The 21,257-nt window shown below is 41.8% G+C and overlaps 1 protein-coding gene across 4 annotated transcripts in view; it reads right to left on the reverse strand.

Moving 5' to 3' along the window:
- Window positions 1-21,257, reverse strand: part of ST3GAL5 (ST3 beta-galactoside alpha-2,3-sialyltransferase 5) — a 69,141-nt gene that overhangs the window by 11,784 nt on the left and 36,100 nt on the right. For 3 of the 4 annotated variants that reach the window (XM_053586797.1, XM_053586800.1, XM_053586799.1), the window contains exons 2-3: window positions 17,451-17,574; window positions 14,835-14,946 (exon numbers count right to left, since the gene is read on the reverse strand). In XM_053586797.1, coding sequence (XP_053442772.1) covers window positions 14,835-14,946; window positions 17,451-17,574 — 236 coding nt within the window. Of the gene's footprint in view, window positions 1-14,834; window positions 14,947-17,450; window positions 17,575-21,257 lie in introns of those variants that run through there. The other variant, XM_053586802.1, reaches the window with a different exon arrangement.

Consider the following 21,257-nt stretch of genomic DNA (forward strand, 5'->3'; position numbering starts at 1 on the left):
CCATATTTGAATTGCTTGTCTACAACCAACAGAGACTAACAGTATTTCACCTCAGGAATTTATTATTCATCTATTTTTTTCTCTTTTACCATACAGCAAAACTATTTCAACTCTTTTCACATACTAGGAGGCCTGAGACTACAGAGCATAATTTTTAATTTTTCACAAACTCACCACTCCCTTAGGATAATTTAATGCATGACTTCACCTTCTTATACTCTCTATTTTCTGACAGAACTTTTGACAAAATTAATTTTTTTATATAAAGGAAACTTTTAATGCAATAAAATTTAAGTAATTGTTTTATGTCTAGTAATCTTACAAGAAAAACAATCTGACCTAACAACTTAGAACATGAGCTTAGAGTCTGGACAGACCTTGATTCAAATCCAGGATCTACCACTTTCTACTTGTGTGACTTTAGTCAAGTTATTTCCCTTCTCTGTGCAATATCTTCTCCATTTGTATGATGTGGTTAATAACACCTACTTCACAGAAATGTTGTGATATGAGTTGACACAATCTATATAAATTCTTTGTATCTTCCCTGGACATGAACTTTCTAATACATATGAACTGGAAAATTAATGAAACTCTGCAAATCCAGGACTCATTTACATTGAATGTCAAGTAAAATATTAGAGTCCTCAATTTTCACCAGGTAATTGAAGAAAAAAATAGCATATTACCAGCTGAGAAAAGACAGGGGATCAGCTATCATCTTCACCATAACCATTATAAAAGTCCATGCATTCTTATTTATATAATACCAGACTTCCTTTAGCCAACTTGACTTGAAACAGTATGGAGAGAGCTTGCAGAAAACCCTTGGGACATTTCTTTGTCCCATCTTGTTTTTAGTTTGTCAAGATTTGAGAAAACCAAGGCAGCCTGGGAAAGTGGAATCTATGGAGGTCAGCCTCCAAAGTTTTGATGAAATGTTCCTCACCCACACTATTGGAGCAAGACCTAGAATAGAACCTATGGTCATCTTCACAGCTTTCTAACTATGAAGCTGAGAGCAGCCAAGGATGTCTCTTGGATTTATGACCCTCAAACTGTATGATAGGGATGTCTGCCTCTTTTCTCTGTTACACCAGATGTCTTCAAACTGAGATCCTATTATTGGAGGACAGTCTAGTTCCAATCTACTTAGGAGAATGAGTAATATTTGAGGAAATACTAGAAGATGCTAAGAAGTTGAAAACAGCTCTGGTTTAAAGCCTCTTGAAAATACCACATTAATGTTTGTGGTGGTATTAAGGTAATTGGCAGAATGTGACTATGTCAGGATATCATAGCTCAATTCCATTCCCAAATTCTCTAGGCTAACCTCATCCATGGAGCCATATTACAGCCCTATTGGGGGAGTTGGTTTTTATTGGAAACAGAATTTTGGTCTTGCAAGATGGAATAGTTCTAGAAATTTGTTCCACATCAATGTAAATATACTTAACACTGCAGACTGTACATTTAAAAATAATTATGATGGTAAATTTTAGGTTTTTTGTTTTTTTTTTTGTAGAGACAGAGTCTCACTGTACCACCCTCAGTAGAGTGTTGTGGCGTCACACGGCTCACAGCAACCTCTAACTCTTGGGCTTACGTGATTCTCTTGCCTCAGCCTCCTGAGTAGCTGGGACTACAGGCACCCGCCACAACGCCCGGCTATTTTTTTGTTGCAGTTTGGCCGGGGCTGGGTTTGAACCTGCCACCGTCGGCATATGGGACTGGCGCCCTACTCACTGAGCCACAGGCGCCGCCACAGGGTTTTTTTTTTTTTTAATAAAAAGAAGGTTTCGTATTTTGGGATTCCATCCTGCAAAATAAGAAGTAGGCTTGGGCGGCACCTATGGCTCAGCTAGTAGGGCTATACCTATGGCTATACCAAGGGTGGTGGGTTCAAACCCAGCCCTGGCCAAACTGCAAAAAAAAATAGCCAGGCTGCCTGGCGGAGCAAGATGGCAGCCGAGTAACAGCTTCCTTGCATCTGGGCACCGTAAGTCTGGGGAGATAGGACTCCAGGCATCTCTGGCTGGTGGGAACTGCCTATCATCACTCCTATGAGGATACAGGGTGTCAGCGAGAGACTTCTGGACCCCAAGAGGAGGACTAAAACAGTGGAAAACCGGCAAGTGGTCGCGTGTGTTCAACCCGTCTAAACCCGCCCACAACTTCCACAGGCACGAGAACTTAAAGAGCAAGAGGAAGTGAAAGGAAAATTAGGGCAAGGAAACAGATAAAAGAAATCACTCATGAGGAAGAATCAGCAGAAAACTCCAGGCAACATGAAGAACCAGTCCAGAACAACCCCGCCAAGGGACCATGAGGTAGCTACTGCAGAGGATTCCACCTATACAGAAATGTTAGGAATGACAGAAAGGGAATTTAGAATACACATGTTGAAAACAATGAAAGAAATGATGGAAACAATGAAGGAAACTGCTAATAAAGTGGAAAATAACCAAAAGGAAATCCAAAAACAGAATCAAATCAGAGATGAACGATATGAAGAATATAAAAAGGATATAGCAGAGCTGAAGGAAATGAAACAGTCAATCAGGGAACTTAAAGATGCAATGGAAAGTATCAGCAACAGGTTAGACCATGCAGAAGAAAGAATTTCAGAGGTAGAAGACAAAGTTTTTGAGATAACTCAGATAGTAAAAGAGGCAGAAAAGAAGAGAGAGAAAGCAGAACGTTCACTGTCAGAATTATGGGACTTTATGAAACGTTCCAACATATGAGTTATAGGAATTCCAGAAGGGGAAGAAGAATGCCCCAGAGGAATGGAAGCCATACTAGAGAATATTATAAAAGAAAATTTCCCAAACATCACCAAAGATTCTGACACACTGCTTTCAGAGGGATATCGGACCCCAGGTCGCCTCAACTCTAACCGAGCTTCTCCAAGACACATTGTGATGAACCTGTCCAAAGTCAAGACAAAAGAAAAGATTCTGCAAGCTGCCAGGAGTAAGCGCCAGTTGACCTACAGGGGCAAATCCATCAGAGTGACCTCAGACTTCTCTAATGAAACTTTCCAAGCAAGAAGACAATGGTCATCTACCTTTAATCTACTTAAACAGAACAATTTCCAGCCCAGAATTCTGTACCCTGCTAAGCTAAGCTTCAAAATTGATGGAGAAATCAAATCATTTACGGATATACAAACATTGAGGAAATTCACCACAACAAGACCAGCTCTACAGGGAATACTTCAACCTGTTCTGCACACTGACCACCACAATGGATCAGCAGCAAAGTAAGAACTCAGAAATCAAAGGACAGAACCTAACCTCCACACTGATGCAAAAGACAAAACTAAGCAATGGACTCTCACCAAATAAGACGAATAGAATACTACCACACTTATCAATTATCTCCATAAATGTTAATGGCTTGAATTCCCCACTGAAGAGACATAGATTGGCTGACTGGATTAAAAAACACAAGCCATCCATTTGCTGTCTGCAAGAAACACACCTGGCTTCAAAAGACAAATTAAAGCTCCGAGTCAAGGGTTGGAAGACAATTTTTCAGGCAAATGGAATTCAGAAGAAAAGAGGAGTTGCAATCTTATTTTCAGATACATGTGGATTTAAAGCAACTAAAGTCAAAAAAGACAAAGATGGTCACTTTATATTGGTCAAGGGAAAACTACAACAAGAAGACATTTCAATTCTAAATATCTATGCACCAAATTTAAATGCTCCCAGATTCTTGAAACAGACCTTACTCAGTCTGAGCAATATGATATCTGATAATACCATCATAACAGGGGACTTTAACACTCCTCTTACAGAACTGGACAGATCCTCTAAACAGAAATTAAACAAAGATATAAGAGATTTAAATGAGACCCTAGAACAATTATGCTTGATAGACGCATATAGAACACTCCACCCCAAAGATAAAGAATATACATTCTTCTCATCACCCCATGGAACATTCTCCAAAATTGATCATATCCTGGGACACAAAACAAATATCAACAGAATCAAAAGAATTGAAATTTTACCTTGTATCTTTTCAGACCATAAGGCACTAAAGGTGGAACTCAACTCTAACAAAAATGCTCGACCCTATCCAAAGGCATGGAAATTAAACAATCTTCTGTTGAATAACAGATGGGTGCAGGAAGAAATCAAACAGGAAATCACTAACTTCCTTAAGCATAACAACAATGAAGACACAAGCTACCAAAACCTGTGGGATACTGCAAAAGCAGTTTTGAGAGGAAAATTCATTGCTTTAGATGCCTACATTCGAAAAACAGACAGAGAGCACATCAACAATCTCACAAGAGACCTTATGGAATTGGAAAAAGAAGAACAATCTAAGCCTAAACTCAGTAGAAGAAAAGAAATCTCCAAAATCAAATCAGAGATCAATGAAATTGAAAACAAAAGAATCATTCAGAAAATTAATGAAACAAGGAGTTGGTTTTTTGAAAAAATAAATAAAATAGATAAACCATTGGCCAGACTAACTAGAAATAGAAAAGTAAAATCTCTAGTAACCTCAATCAGAAACGATAAAGGGGAAATAACAACTGATCCCACAGAGATACAAGAGATCATCTCTGAATACTACCAGAAACTGTATGCCCAGAAATTTGACAATGTGAAGGAAATGGATCAATATTTGGAATCACACCCTCTCCCTAGACTTGGCCAGGAAGAAATAGACCTCCTGAACAGACCAATTTCAAGCACTGAGATCAAAGAAACAATAAAAAAGCTTCCAACTAAAAAATGCCCTGGTCCAGATGGCTTCACTCCAGAATTCTATCAAACCTTCAAGGAAGAGCTTATTCCTGTACTGCAGAAATTATTCCAAAAAATTGAGGAAGAAGGAATCTTCCCCAACACATTCTATGAAGCAAACATCACCCTGATACCAAAACCAGGAAAAGACCCAAACAAAAAGGAGAATTTCAGACCAATCTCACTCATGAATATAGATGGAAAAATTCTCAACAAAATCCTAGCCAATAGATTACAGCTTATCATCAAAAAAGTCATTCATCATGATCAAGCAGGCTTCATCCCAGGGATGCAAGGCTGGTTCAACATACGCAAGTCCATAAACGTTATCCACCATATTAACAGAGGCAAAAATAAAGATCACATGATCCTCTCAATAGATGCAGAAAAAGCATTTGATAAAATCCAGCATCCTTTTCTAATTAGAACACTGAAGAGTATAGGCATAGGTGGCACATTTCTAAAACTGATTGAAGCTATCTATGACAAACCCACAGCCAATATTTTACTGAATGGAGTAAAACTGAAAGCTTTTCCTCTTAGAACTGGAACCAGACAAGGTTGTCCTCTGTCACCTTTACTATTCAACATAGTGCTGGAAGTTCTAGCCAATACAATTAGGCAAGACAAGGAAATAAAGGGAATCCAAATGGGAGCAGAGGAGGTCAAACTCTCCCTCTTTGCTGACGACATGATCTTATACTTAGAGAACCCCAAAGACTCAACCACAAGACTCCTAGAAGTCATCAAAAAATACAGTAATGTTTCAGGATATAAAATCAATGTCCACAAGTCAGTAGCCTTTGTATACACCAATAACAGTCAAGAGGAGAAGCTAATTAAGGACACAACTCCCTTCACCATAGTTTCAAAGAAAATGAAATACCTAGGAATATACCTAACGAAGGAGGTGAAGGACCTCTATAAAGAAAACTATGAACTCCTCAGAAAGGAAATAGCAGAGGATATTAACAAATGGAAGAACATACCATGCTCATGGCTTGGAAGAATCAACATTGTTAAAATGTCTATACTTCCCAAAGCAATCTACCTATTCAATGCCATTCCTATCAAAGTACCTACATCGTACTTTCAAGATTTGGAAAAAATGATTCTGCGTTTTGTATGGAACCGGAAAAAACCCCGTATAGCTAAGGCAGTTCTTAGTAACAAAAATAAAGCTGGGGGCATCAGCATACCAGATTTTAGTCTGTACTACAAAGCCATAGTGCTCAAGACAGCATGGTACTGGCACAAAAACAGAGACATAGACACTTGGAATCGAATTGAACACCAAGAAATGAAACTAACATCTTACAACCACCTAATCTTCGATAAACCAAACAAGAACTTACCTTGGGGGAAAGACTCCCTATTCAATAAATGGTGTTGGGAGAACTGGATGTCTGCGTGTAAAAGACTGAAACTGGACCCACACCTTTCCCCACTCACAAAAATTGATTCAAGATGGATAAAGGACTTAAATTTAAGGCACGAAACAATAAAAATCCTCAAAGAAAGCATAGGAAAAACACTGGAAGATATTGGCCTGGGGGAAGACTTCATGAAGAAGACTGCCATGGCAATTGCAACAACAACAAAAATAAACAAATGGGACTTCATTAAACTGAAAAGCTTCTGTACAGCTAAGGTGACGATAACCAAAGCAAAGAGACAACCTACACAATGGGAAAGGATATTTGCATATTTTCAATCAGACAAAAGCTTGATAACCAGGATCTATAGAGAACTCAAATTAATCCACATGAAAAAAGCCAACAATCCCTTATATCAATGGGCAAGAGACATGAATAGAACTTTCTCTAAAGACGACAGACGAATGGCTAACAAACACATGAAAAAATGTTCATCATCTCTATATATTAGAGAAATGCAAATCAAAACATCCCTGAGATACCATCTAACCCCAGAGAGAATGGCCCACATCACAAAATCTCAAAACTGCAGATGCTGGCGTGGATGTGGAGAGAAGGGAACACTTTTACACTGCTGGTGGGACTGCAAACTAGTACAACCTTTCTGGAAGGAAGTATGGAGAAACCTCAAAGCACTCAACCTAGACCTCCCATTCGATCCTGCAATCCCATTACTGGGCATCTACCCAGAAGGAAAAAAATCCTTTTATCATAAGGACACTTGTACTAGACTGTTTATTGCAGCTCAATTTACAATCGCCAAAATGTGGAAACAGCCTAAATGCCCACCAACCCAGGAATGGATTAACAAGCTGTGGTATATGTATACCATGGAATACTATTCAGCCATTAAAAAAAATGGAGACTTTACATCCTTCGTATTAACCTGGATGGAAGTGGAAGACATTATTCTTAGTAAAGCATCACAAGAATGGAGAAGCATGAATCCTATGTACTCAATCTTGATATGAGGACAATTAATGACAATGAAGGTTATGGGGGGGGGGAAGCAGAAAGAGAGAGGGAGGGAGTGGGGTGGGGCCTTAGTGTGTGTCACACTTTATGGGGGCAAGACATGATTGCAAGAGGGACTTTACCTAACAATTGCAATCAGTGTAACTGGCTTATTGTACCCTCAATGAATCCCCAACAATAAAAAAAAAAAAAAAAAAAAAAAAATAGCCAGGCTTTGTGGCGGGCACTTGTGGTCCCAGCTACTCAGGAGACTGAGCAAGAGAATCGCTAAGCCCTAGAGCTGGAGGTTGCTGTGAGATGTGATGCCCTGGTACTCTGAGGGTGACAAAAATGTCTCTAAAAAAAAAAAAAAAGAAGTAGGCTTATTTATAAGTTGGGGTACTGAGCTTCATAGAGACCGGAATGCAAATCATCTTAAGTGTAACCGGAGAACAACATCCTGTTAACATAGAAATTGTGTTGGTTTCAAATGCAGTCTCCCAGCATGCTAATGGTTTGCATCAGCAAGGAACTGCTGCTCAATGCCAAGTACACTATCCCAGCATGGTTTGTTCTGCAAAATCTGGGTTCAGTCAGAAGGCTGCACTCAAGGATCCAGAAGGCTAAAATGGGGCCCCACCGCCACAGGTTCCCCACCCGAGTGGCACAAAGGCCTGTTTGCCCCACATCCTTCTTGGTTCAGTCAGCCACATGCTGCCTCAGAGCTGCTTGTCAGGTAGTTCTCCCTAATCTTTGCGCTTTGTGTCTCTGTCTCCAGGACTCACACCCCCTTCTACCCAGCTATCTTCTTGAAGGTGTGTATGAGGGCAGGCAGGAGTGTGTGTGTAAGTCCTATATTTACTGGGATATGTATTTTTAAGAATTTAACATGTCTTTTTGACCTCTGTCAGCCTTGTTATTACGGGGATTATTAGTGGCAGACTAAATGTTTGCCCCAATTATGTTTTTTTCTCAAAGCCGTATTATTTTTATTGTCTGATTTTTAAGGAAATATTTTGAGGGCTGGGTGCAATGGCTCATACCTATAACCCTAGCACTTTGGGGGCTGAGGCAGGAGAATTGCTTGAGGTCAAGAGTTTGAGACCAACCCGAGGAAGAGTGAGATCCTGTCCCTACAAAAAATAGAAAAATTAGCCAGGCGTTGTAGCAGGAGCCTCTAGTCCCAGCTACTTGGGAGGCTGAGGGGGAGGATCATTTGAGCCCAGGAATTTGAGGTTGCAGTGAACTGTGATGACACTACTGTACTGCACTCCAGCTTGGATAACTCTTTTTTTTTTTAAATTAAGTTATATACACATAGATCATGAATACATTTATGCATATGTGGGGTATGATGTATTTTTTTTTTTTTTTTTTTGTAGAGACAGAGTCTCACTGTACCGCCCTCGGGTAGAGTGCCGTGGCGTCACACGGCTCACAGCAACCTCTAACTCTTGGGCTTACGCGATTCTCTTGCCTCAGCCTCCCGAGCAGCTGGGACTACAGGCGCCCGCCACAACGCCCGGCTATTTTTTTGTTGCAGTTTGGCCGGGGCTGGGCTTGAACCTGCAACCCTCAGCATATGGGGCCGGCGCCTTACCAACTGAGCCACAGGCGCCGCCCAACATATTATAGTTTCAAAAAGTTATTAGTACCTGTGTCAAGCACACTGTTTGAGGAGATGCTGCCATAGGCACTAGAATATTCACTGCCTCTGTTCACCCTCCTGACACTTGCAAACCTTGCAAGATTGTCATTAGTATCTTCACTTTCTAAGAGGTCTGAGCTGGCATGTCACGCTGGGATGAATACTTCCTCAGCTCCTAAACAGCAGCCTCTACCTACAGGGAATGGCACACAGACACCAGCACTGAGGGCAAGTGTTTAAATCTGGATTGGCATCTTCATGAGGAATCAGTGGGAAAGCCAGGCAAGGAACTTGTCACTCTCTGAGCCCCCTGGAGCCCCTTGGAGCAGGTGATGCTCCAAATCTTACTGGCCACTTAATGCCAAGTTGGTGGAGGCAGGATAGATACGGGGACCACACATACTAGAACCCTAAGGTCAGGAATGGCAGTTTTGTAGAGACCCAAAGGCCTCACTCTTCACTATGGAATGACATCTCAAGCATCTCACCTGGTTTTACAAATCTCCTAGGACAGAAAGGCACATCTGAGAAGTGCCCAAAGAGACCTAAAGCAGCTTGGCGATCAACTCAGGCCTGGAAACAGTAAGTGAGCAAGCTGGAAACGTGTACGTCACTCTCAGGGGCTGCCAAATCTTCTCTTTACAAAGTTTTTTGAGAAGGGAGTGAAATTTCATTCCGTTTCCATTCTGCCAAAGAGTTTAATTTCAGGCTTCAAACTAAATTCTCTAGACTGTGAGCAGAGTACAAGGCTCAGTCATCCTGTCCGGACTGTGACCCTCCTGTGCCTAATTCCCAGCAGGTGCAGGAAACAAACCCTAAATTCCACTGGACATGTCTAAAGCCATAGCAGCTCCTGTCCATCTTTTGTTTCAATTCGTTTAAAGATGGGGAACAAGCTCTGAGAAAGTCCCAGGGACCATTTCTTCTAGCTGGAATCTGTCTCAGTCTCTCTCTTCCTGCTCCACCCTTGTCCGTGTGTCAAGGCTCAGGAGAAACATGCCTAGGGAGGCAGTGCTCACTTTACGGAGCCGTGATGAAGAGAGGGAGCAGTGTGACTCAGCCCTTCTCTGCTGCGGGTGGCTCCAGAGCTGGAAGCCAAGGCAGCCAAGCCAGGAAGGGATGGGAGGCGTCTGCTGGGGGTCTGGATGGAGGTCAGCTAGGAGAGACTCAGGCGCAGCTGGGAACTGGTGACTCTTGCAACATATGAGAACTCCCACTTGTCTCAAATGCAGGATGAAATTAAAGGTTTCAGTTTTAAAAGTCTTCCAGGGTGCCCACAATCAAGAATAAATTGACATCTAATATTTTCGATGTGCCATATAAAACCACAATGGGAAAATTCACTGACAGGCGTTAAAAAAAAAAATCAAAGTAGTTTTCCTCAGCAAAATCTCTAATTTCTCTAATTTAAAGGTAATCCTTTTCAGGAATATAGGTAAGTGGCATAATTCTTAGTAAAAGGCAATGTCCTATTGCATTTATTTATTTATTTTTTTAATTTTAAGACAGGGCAGAGCATTTGGATTAAAGAAAACCTTCAGGTCTAGAGTTAACCAAGTGTGGTTAATGGGCTATGTGATCCGGGGCACAGCAGTGACCTCATGGAACTTTCAGTTCCCATGTGGGTCAACCTGGTGCTGGTCTGTTCCTCCCAGGGTTGGGTTCCTATGATGCCTGAAGCAGTTGGTACACATAGACACTTATGATATCATACAAGGACAGTAACCAAGGGTAAAGTTACTGACACATTTAACTCACGTTTGAGCTGTCTATAGCTATTACTCAGTTAAAAGCAGAAAAAGATTAAATAACAAATCCTGGGGCTTGGCACCTGTAGCTCAGTGGTTAGGGTGCCAGCTACATACTCTGGGGCTGGTGGGCACAAACCCAGCCTGGGCCTGCTAAACAACAATGACAACTACAACAAAAGAATAGCCAGCGTTGTGGTGGGCGCCTATAGTCCCAACTACTTAAGAGGCTGAGGCAAGAGAATGGCTTGAGCCCAAGAGTTTGAGATTGCTGTGAGCTATGACACCATGGCACTCTACCAAAGGTGACAGAATAAGACTCTGTCTCAAAAAACAAACAAACAAAAAAAAAACAAACAAAAAACAAAAAAAACAAATTCTAGAAAAAACACCATATTAAAAATGGGGCTATGAGTTGAGGGTAGGACTGACTATAAAGGGACTTGAGGGAAAAATCTTGGGCCATGGGAATGTTCTAGAACTTACTTGTGGTGACTGTGATACGCTATATAAACTTATCAACACTTAAACAGTATGCATCAAAGAAGTAAATCTTATGGGTGCAGATTTTATCACCATCAACTGTTAAAGAAAGAACAATCAGGAGATCTGGAGGCTGGACTCCATTCTAGATCTATTTAACTAGTACTGTGTGATTGTGGTTAAAGCATCTGTTCCTAGGTTGAGGCTCAGTCTTCTTACCTCTAAGACATTCCAGGAAAGTCGGGGGGGGGGGCAGCATCAAGGACAGAAAAGAAGAATGAAGTACTGGTGGGTGCTCTGACATGGGGGGCACCCGGAAAGCATTATGCTGAGTAAAAGAAGCCTGGCACAAAAGACCACACAGAGTATGGCGCCATTTACATGACGTGTCCGGAACAGGAAGATCTGTAGAGACAGCAAGATTAGGAGTTGCTCAGGACATAGCGGGAAGGGGACACCAGGGAGTGACGGCTAATAGATATGGAGTTTCTTTTGGGAATAAAAATGTTCTAGCGTTAGATTATGGCGATGGTTGTTCAGCTCTGTAAATACATTAAAACCGTTGCATCATTTGCATTAAATGGAACTTTATGGTATGTGAATTGTATCTCAATGAAGATGTTTTAGAAGAAAGAATGAAAGAGAGAGCCTCAAGCAAGGACCTGTGAGGGGTTTAGGGTATCTGGAATGGGCAGTGCTGACACAGTGCGGAGTGTCAAAGGAGGCTGAAGAAGAGTCATGCAGAGTCATATGGGCTACACTCAGGAGCCTGGATGCTCTCTAGAAGGTAAGGGACAGACACCAGAGTTTCTAGGAGAGGGGAAAGCAACATATCACATTCAAGTTTTAGAATACCACTGTGACTACAGTGGGGCATGCCTGGATGCAGAAGGTGGGTGAGGAAGAGTAAAACTAGGGCAATGGGCAAAAGCAGAGCATTCTACAGGGCAACCCTGGCTCACTGTTCCTTTTCCTGCAATCCCAGGAACCGCATATGTTTATAAACACAAGTCACCACTCTCTAATAACTTATGCTTTAGATGGAAGGTTAAGACGCTCCCATAAATGATTACAATACCCGATGGAGTCTGGCAAATTTCTGAGGAGCTTCGATGCAACCCTGAGTTTCAGACAAAAAGTCACTGAGTCAGGAACCAGTGGTGCCATGGGCAGGGGCATGTCAAGAGCTTTTCAGCCAAGACAACTCTACCTGGAAGGTCCCAGGCTACAGAACCAGCTGATATTCTCCAAATTGCAGAGAACCTCCAAATCTCAGGCTGGAAAGGATCAGAAAGGTCCTGGAACCACCTCCTATCTGATGCCTGTGATGCCCGAATTCCAGGAACCCTGGCTTTCTTAAAGGCCACCACAGATTTGTCACAAAGGTAGACCATTTATCTATCTTTGGATGCCCTAAACCACCAAAGCTTTCTCCTTGAGCTTGGCTGCCATCCCCGATACACATCTCTGCCATTAAGGCCACCTGGGCAGCCCCATCCTTCCAGAGGTCAGGCCTCTGGTTTGTCAACACTGGCCACCATGTGCCCTGCACCGGGTCTTCTTCCGAAGGCTATACTGTTGCCACCCTTTCAATAGTGCCTCAGAGAGGTGCCAAGTCTCTGGTCACTCTCAGAAGTCACTAGCATTCCTTGGGTGAACCTTAAAGAGGAACTGCCATAATGACCAGAGCATTTGGTCTGACCACTGCAGCAACAATAGACCATCCCTGGTCTATTAGTGTAGCTTAAGTTAAAAATGATCACAGGCTGCCAGAGCACGTTAATGTAGACGTCACTGGGCAATAAAAATATTAAGTTGATTTCTCTCAAGGTATTATTAAAAGACTTGTTTTCCACCCTGTGCTTATGAAATAGTGTGCTCAGTCATTCCACAAGAGAACACACCTCTCTGCTCAATTAACCCAGTCTAGAGAAATTATTTCACCCCTGTTCAGACGGTAGTGAACAGGAGAAGGGGGATGCACGGAGCAAGTGGAGAAGGGCAGCAAAGAAAGGGAAGAGTTCCCAGCATATCAGTACGTCATGCCAAGTGCTACTATTCTAGGCCTTTCTCGGGAAACAAAAACCAGAGACATGATGTCTGAAACCCTCATCCACAAGTGCTGTGAAGGGCCTTGGAATTGAAAGGGACTGGAGAGATGTCTGCAAGGCCAGGTGGGTCAGGACAGGAAACCCAAGCAGAGTGCCCGGGACCTCCACATCCTGCTCCACTGAAGCAGGGGTGAAGTGCAATGAGCCAGCGGACCTCCGAGGGCAGATGCCTAGGAAGGAAGGCTCTGTGATCAGCAAGACGCCAAAACTCAGGAGTTCCGCAGAGGCCGAGCTGTGCATTTAACTCTTCATTTACTTGTTCATACCTCTCTGTACCACAAAAAAAATCTGAAGCACTATGAAGGGATAAACAGATTAAAGCAGAAATGTGTGAATAAAAATCAGGACCGGGGAAGTAGTTTTGTGTATCTTATTCAACTTTTATTACTATCCTATTACACAGATGCTACCTACATTTCACAGCTGAGAAAACTGGGGCTCAAGACAATTAAGTAACTTGCCTAAGATTTTACTGTTATTAAGTGGCAATTAGATTTGAATCTAGATTTTAAAAATGCAACCTTTCTCCTCTCTGGATTGTGCTGCCTGTAACTCTTGGCTTCTCTGTGGACACTCCCCACCCAGGCAGAGGGAGGACTGGTCAGGAGCTACTGGAAAAGTGACCTGAGCAGGTTATTTATTCTCCCTGCACCTCAATTTCCCCAGTTGTGAGGTGGAGATGATCCTACCACCTCCATCCCCAGGACTGTCATGAGGGTTAAATGAGTTAATACTGCTAACACAGACAACAGTTCTGGCACACAGAAAGCATTACACTAAATTAACTAGTTAACGAAACTAGATGTGGACTTGTGTGAGTAGCTTACCATCCAGGCCATCATCTGCAAGGTGGCCATGATACTGGAATGTCTTGCAGTCATGACGAGTCAATGAGATAACATGTATGAAGGAACGTTCACACATGCTAGTCACCAGTCCCACCACGGTACCTTATTTACAATCATCTCTTCTTCCAGCCTGTGATGAACATTACTGGATAATTTAGCTACTCTAATCATTAGCACTTTACATGTCAATTGATTTAGAAACATAAAGAAAAGGAAAAAAACCCTTCAAATGCAATTTGAAATCATTAAAACTAAAAACAAAACTCAAGAAGGACAAGTGATATTAAAAGCATTTCTTTTCCGTTTTAACAATATGTACATGGGCAGCATCAGGGTAAATTAACTCCATGACAGATGCCCCACAGGAGTACCCAATCTTTTTTTTTTCTGCCACACCTTAGAAGAAGAGGAGTTGTCTTGGGCCACACATTAAACACACAAACGCTAAGGAAAGCTGCTGACCAAAACAAGATCTATGCATAATTTCCACAGTATCTGACATCACACATAAGGAGAACAGGCCTCCAATAATCCACCTGGGGCCTGGGGGCCACAGGTTGGACACCCCTGCTACAGTGTGTCAAGTGGAGCCCTCCTCACTCCATGCCATGCCACAGCGAGTCGGAGAAGAATACTGAAGGGTAGATGGGTCAGTGGTTGCTTTTTTAGAGGGAGGTAGTCTTTTGTTTTGGAGTGCTAAGATTAAGTGTTTTCCCTTACGTTTTCAAACTTTCATTAGTATTTATTTGTAACACAGTAGAGATGATACTATGTATGACAGTTTAAGTGAATGCTTGGAAATGTTTTCATTTAAACCACAGCAATGGGGTATCTAACCTTTACGCGGTCAGGGTCCACGTAATGTGCTTTTTTCATGTCACATTCTTCAGTAGGATGATTTAACGTGAGAGTATAAATGATCCACAATACAAACATAGGCAATAAACATCTGGAAAACAATCAATTAGGCACAATGAAGTCACGTGATAATCATAAGACACAATGTGAAATAAATGAAAATCGAACCCAAATCCTAGTTTGCCTGCCATAAAGCATAAAAGTACCAGCATTAACTTGACCTCAGCATGAAAGGAAGGTACCATTTCCTAATTTCCCAACAAGATAAACGATCATTTCTGACTGCCTTTGTTACAAGCAAATATAAAAAAAACATTTTTTTTGCAAAGCACCATAATAAAATCTGAATCACAATGCCAATTATTGGACTTTTAAAAAATCAAGTAAGATTATTTATTTTTAGGCTAGTCAAATAAGTGAAGCAGTGGGAGTGGAGAAGGAACAAAGGAATCTGTAAGTGGCTGTGATCAATTAATTGTCAAGTAAGATTTGATATAGGATCTCAGAGTTAATGTTTCGTGACTTGAAAATACTATCAGTCCTTTGAAATAAAGAAAAACAAAACAATCTATTCATAATACTTCTAAAGAATTCTACCCAGAATTCAGACTGACAGTATCATCAGCTATCCTTAAGAACATCTAACCAAAATATTTTTAAAGATAATCCGTGCTATTATACAGTTTGACGCACACAAAGGATTTGGAGAAAACAGCTGAATCTAGTCTTAGTTCTAGATATCTCTCTCTCTCTTTTTTTTTTTTTTGCAGTTTTTGGCCGGGGCTGGGTTTGAACCCGCCACCTCTGGCATATGGGGCCGGCACCCTACTCCTTTGAGCCACAAGGCACTGCCCCTAGATATCTCATTTTTAATAAGCTTCCCAGTGACAATGACAAAAGTTAAAAAAAAAACAAAACTCAAGAAACTCAGTTTTAAATCAAAATGTAAGAACCACAAGAAAATAATGCATTTTCTTGAAAAAACAAAGGTCAGGAATAATCTTTAGGGGAAAACAATCCATTTTCTTTCTTTTTTTTTTTTTTGTAGAGACAGAGTCTCACTTTATGGCCCTCGGTAGAGTGCCATGGCCTCACACGGCTCACAGCAACCTCCAACTCCTGGGCTTAAGCGATTCTCTTGCCTCAGCCTCCCGAGTAGCTGGGACTACAGGCGCCCGCCACAACGCCCGGCCATTTTTTGGCTGCAGTTTGGCGGGGGCCGGGTTTGAACCCGCCACCCTCGGTATATGGGGCAGGCGCCTTACCGACTGAGCCACAGGGGCCGCCCAACAATCCATTTTCTAAAGAAAAGGACAGTTTAAAGAATAGCATCTAGCACACCATACTGTATATAATAGATGTTAAATATGTCTTGAGACTTAAGGATGATGATGCGGTGGTGTTTTTAAGACTTCTCAGATCTCCCTTCAACAGGCTTCCCAGGAAAGCCTCTCCAAGCCCCTTCATTTTTCCCTGGGACTGAGTACGTTAAATGAACAAGATGCTACCATTGGTATAAAAAAGCAGGTTCGTGAAGCAGGGAAAAACACACATACAAAATATTTCTCATTTACATAAAAAAAACTGGTCACACTCGTTTTCTTTAAGTGTGGAGGGGAAATGGGGCCGGCAGGGGTGAGAGTATGTTTCACCCAATATCTTTATAACTTTTGAATATCCTGTGAACTTAGTATTACCTACTCCTCTCTCCAGTCTCCAGCAAAGATGTCACATTCAGTGCATGTAATACTTCTCTTACTTTGATTAAAAAAACAAAGAAAGAAAGGAAAGAGTATTAAAGGTAAGCCTGGGATTGACAGCACTTGGCGCACTGTACTGTGTGATTCCTGGTGTGAGGCAGGAGCTGCTGGGGTCCTGGTCTACCTTGTTGGTGGCTTCACAGCTGACACCAACACAATGTCGGACCCACTGGAGGCCTCAATAAATACATGCTGGTGACTACCAGGAGACTACACATGATACGAGTGTTTACGCCTATAAATTTCCTTTTCTCACCTTTTCCCCTCTACACCTCCTAAGTTAGCAAAGTGAAATGAGAGACTAGATTTCAAGATTAGATTTCTTTAGACATGCAAAAAGGTAATTTCCAAATTAGTTTGGTATTAAAAGAAAACCTGACAAGTTTTTACTTTATTAATTCTTATCACTTACCAGGATGTGAAAGTGACCAGACTGAAACACCCTGTCATCCTTCTTTATTATTCAATATTTAATAATATGTAAGCACCTTCAGGGAAATTTAATTAACCATATCTTAGATTAACTTAAAATAGCTAAGGGGAAAAGCTGTCTTTTGTTAAATAATGGCAAGGAGAGCACTGTAGGAGGTGTTCACTCAGCCACCCGGGCTGAGGTTCAGGGTACTGGGTGGTGCACTCTTTCCAAATACCGCTGGACACAGAAACCCGCTCCACTTGCGCAGTGAATCCTGACTCCGCCGTGCCTTTGAATGACCCTTTGGCCAAGTATGCCTCTTCAACATCAGCCATATTTAGAGCAATAATTGAACTTTTCTCCCAGTTCTACACAGTTAACCCAAATCAAGGGTTCTACAGTCTGCGTGGTAGTACTTACTTGAAGAACTTTTTTAACAAAAAGCTGGGTCTTTTCATCTTGTTTTGAGCTGGCATGTACCATTTCAGGGGAGGCCTGGAGCAATCACTCCTTAGTTTTACACAGTTATTCTCACTTGGCATTGCTGTGAAGACACAAAAAGAGGACAGTGGGGAAAAAAGAGGAAGGAGTCAGGTGAGTTATGTTTTTCAAATAACTTTATATGATGGCCCGACACCCATAGCTCAGTGGTTAGGACACTGGCCACATACACTGGGGCTTGTGGGTTCTGGTGGATTTGAACCCGGCCCAGGCCTGGTAAAACAACAATGACAACAACAACAACAAAACAGCTGGGCGTTGTGGTGGGTGCCAATAGTCCCAGCTACTTGGGAGGCTGAGGCAAGAGAATCGCTTAAGCCCATGAGTTTGAGGTTGCTGTGAGCTGTGACACCATGGAACTCTACCGAGACTCTGTCTCAAAAAAAAAAAAAAAAAAAAAAAAACCTTATATGATGCATCCATACCATGGAATACCACTTAGCAGTGAAAAGGAATGACCTATTTATACACACAATACCTTGGATGAATCTACAGAGAGTTATTCTGAGTCAATACCAGAAGGTTACATATTGTATGATGATTCCCAACATCACTGAAGTAACAAAATTATAGAAATGGCTACTAGCTTAGTGGGTGTCAGGGGTTACTGAGTGGAAGGTAGAGGTGGCTATAAAAGGGCAACTCAAGGAACCCGTATGGCGATGGAAATGTTCTGCATCACCAATTGTGATTTGGCACTATAGTTTTGCAAGCTGCCACCTTTATGGGGGAAAATAGAAAAGGAAACATGAAGTATCTCTGGATTACTTCTTACAACTACATGTGAATCTATAGTTACCCCTGAATAAGTTAAAATTGTTTTTCAAAACAGACCCTTGTGCCAGGCATGGTGGCTCTCACCTATAATCCTGGCACTATAGGAAGCCAGGGTGGGAAGATCACTTGAAGTCAGGAGTTCGAGACCAGTCTGAGCAAGAACAAGAGGGAGGGAGGAAGGGAAGAAGGAAGGAAGAAAGGTTGGTTGAGTGTGGTAGAATATACCTATGGTCCCAGCTACTTAGGAGGCTGAGGCAGGAGGATGGCTTGAGATCAGGAGTTTGAGAACAGTCTAAGTAAGAACAAGACCCTGCCTTTGTGAAAGAAAAAAGAAAGAAGATAGGGTGATTGAGGGGAAGAAGGAGAGAGAGGAAAAATAGGAAAGGGAGGGAAGGGAGGAAAGGGAGGGAAGGGGAAGAAGGGAAGGGAGTGAGAAAGAAAAATTAGCTGAGCATGGTGGTGCACACCTATAGTCCTAGCTACTCAAAAGGCTGAGGCAGGAGGATCACTTGAGCCCAGGACACTCTAGTCAGCACCAACAGTCTCTCCCAAAATAAATAAAAAATAATTTGAAAAGATCCTTTATATTTTAGAGATAAATATAGTAATACTTATAGATGTAACCATAGAAATAAGTTCTGCTTCAAAAACATCAAGAAGGGGATATGTAGGAGTAGCAGGAGGTAGGAGAGAACAGATGAAACAAGACTAGCTTTATGCCAGGCATAGTGGTTCATGCCTGTAATTCTATTACTTTGGAAGGCTGAGGAAGGAGGATCACTTGAGGCTAGGAGTTCAAGACCAGCCTGGACAACACAGTGAGACCCTCTCCTTGAAAAAAATAAATAAATAAAAATTGGCTGGGTGTGGTGGTACATGCCTGTAGTGCCAGCTACTCAGGAGGCTGAGGCAGGAGGAATTTGAGGCTACAGTGAGCTATTATCCTGCCACTGCACTCCAGTCTGGGCAGTGGGGTGAGACCCCTATATTAAAAAAAAATAAGAAGAAGAAAAGCAGACTGGAAAGCTAGTCTTAAAGAAGCTGCTAATTGCCAAAGCTGAGAGATGGGTACATGGAGTTTATTATGCCATTTCCTCCACTTTTGTGTATATTTAAAATGTTCTATAAAGAAATTGTTTATAAAGAAAGCATTATATTGGGCTGGCACAGTGGCTCACACCTGTAGTCCTAGAACTCTAGGAGGCCGAGGTGGGTGGATTGCCTGAGCTCCCGAGTTTAAGACCACCTGAGCCAGAGTGAGACCTTGTCTCTAAAAATAGCTGGACGTGGTGGCGGGCACCTGTAGTCCCAGCTACTTGGGAGGCTTAGGCAAGATAATCACTTGAGCCCAAGGGTTTGAGATTGCTGTGAGCTGTGACACCTCAGAGCTGCTCTGAGCGTGACAAAGTGAGACTCTGTCTCCAAAAAAAAATAAATAGAAGAAAGCATTAAATTAAAAGCAGTACAAATGTGTCACATTAAGAAAAGAGGAGAAAGGCTTGGCGCCTGTGGCTCAAGCGGCTAAAGCACCAGCCACATACACCTGAGCTGGCGGGTTCAAATCCAGCTTGGGTCCGCCAAACAACAATGACAGCCGCAACCAAAAAATAGCTGGGCATTGTGATGGGCGCCTGTAGTCCCAGCTACTTGGGAGGGGGAGGCAGAAGAATCACTTGACCCCAGGTGTTGAAGGTTGCTGTGAGCCATGATGCCACAGCACTCTGCCTAGGGTGACAGCTGGAGGCTCTGTCTCAAAAAAAAAAAAAGGAGAAAAAGAACACGGTATGGCAATTTTAAGTAAAACTTTCCTTTAACAAAAAAATATGTTCCTGGGTATGCCTGCCTACTTATTCAATTAATTTTATTCTCAGTTTTTCAAGTTCTAAATAATATTCCAAGGGTGCTGTAGTAGAAATTGCTATGTCTTATCCCATATCAGTTTTCCTCTTCCTTTCAACTTAGTTGAACACGAGATTTTCACAACTACATTTCCCAGCCTCCCCTGGAACAAGGCATGGCCTCATGACTAAGTTTCAGCCAATGGGATATGAACAGAAGCATTCTGGGCAATTTCCAGGGCGCATCCCTTGGCATACTCCCAGCCTCTCCTCCTTTCCCTTCCTCCTGGTTGAATTACAGAAACATATTGAGCATCTACACTACACAGGGACAATATTACCCAAGGACAGTGAAACAACAAAAGAGAAGATGACTGGGTCCCTGGTATGACCCAGGACAGAGCTGCCATTCCACCTCTGAACTCTTCTGCTTTAAAGGAATAAAATTCTGTCTAGTTTAAGCAATTGTTAATTAAAAGTAAAGTTTTATTTCAACTAACACATGTGCCAATTACTTTTATAATAAAGTTATATATTAATTTAAGAAATAATGTCTTCACTATATTTAGTCTTTCAGTCAGAAGGAAGAAGTAATACCTCATTATGTAATTTATTTATTTTTCCCATTAGGGTTTTGCCTTTTTTTTTTTTAAATCTTATGTCAAACTAAACAGATATTTAAGTATTTCCTTTTCTGCTACCGTAAACAATCTCTTCCTCAACACCAATACTAACTGTGTAGCAAAAATTTTACCAATTCTTGAGTTAAAGAATTTTTATCGCTATATATCATTCTATTTGAACAGTTTCAAAAACTAGTGCCAAGGGCCTTATTAATAAACCTTTGTTGAAAGAATTCACTGAATTCTTAAATAAGAAGTTAGGCCACCTGAGACCCCGGAAGGTTTTCAAACACAACCCCATGGTTACCTAATGTATGGTTGGCCAAGTGGTAGGAACCAGCAGACTACCTATGGCCAAGGTAAATATAAAACTGATGTTTCTGAGATGTCCAGATTGATATAGTTCACACCAAAGTGGACCTCCAGAGAACAGAGCTGACCATGGTGAGAGCATGAGAAAGGAACCAGGCTTCCACCTTGGTGCACTC

This window comes from Nycticebus coucang, chromosome 4 (genome assembly GCF_027406575.1).
Source record: "Nycticebus coucang isolate mNycCou1 chromosome 4, mNycCou1.pri, whole genome shotgun sequence".
Classification (NCBI taxonomy): Eukaryota; Metazoa; Chordata; class Mammalia; order Primates; family Lorisidae; genus Nycticebus; species Nycticebus coucang.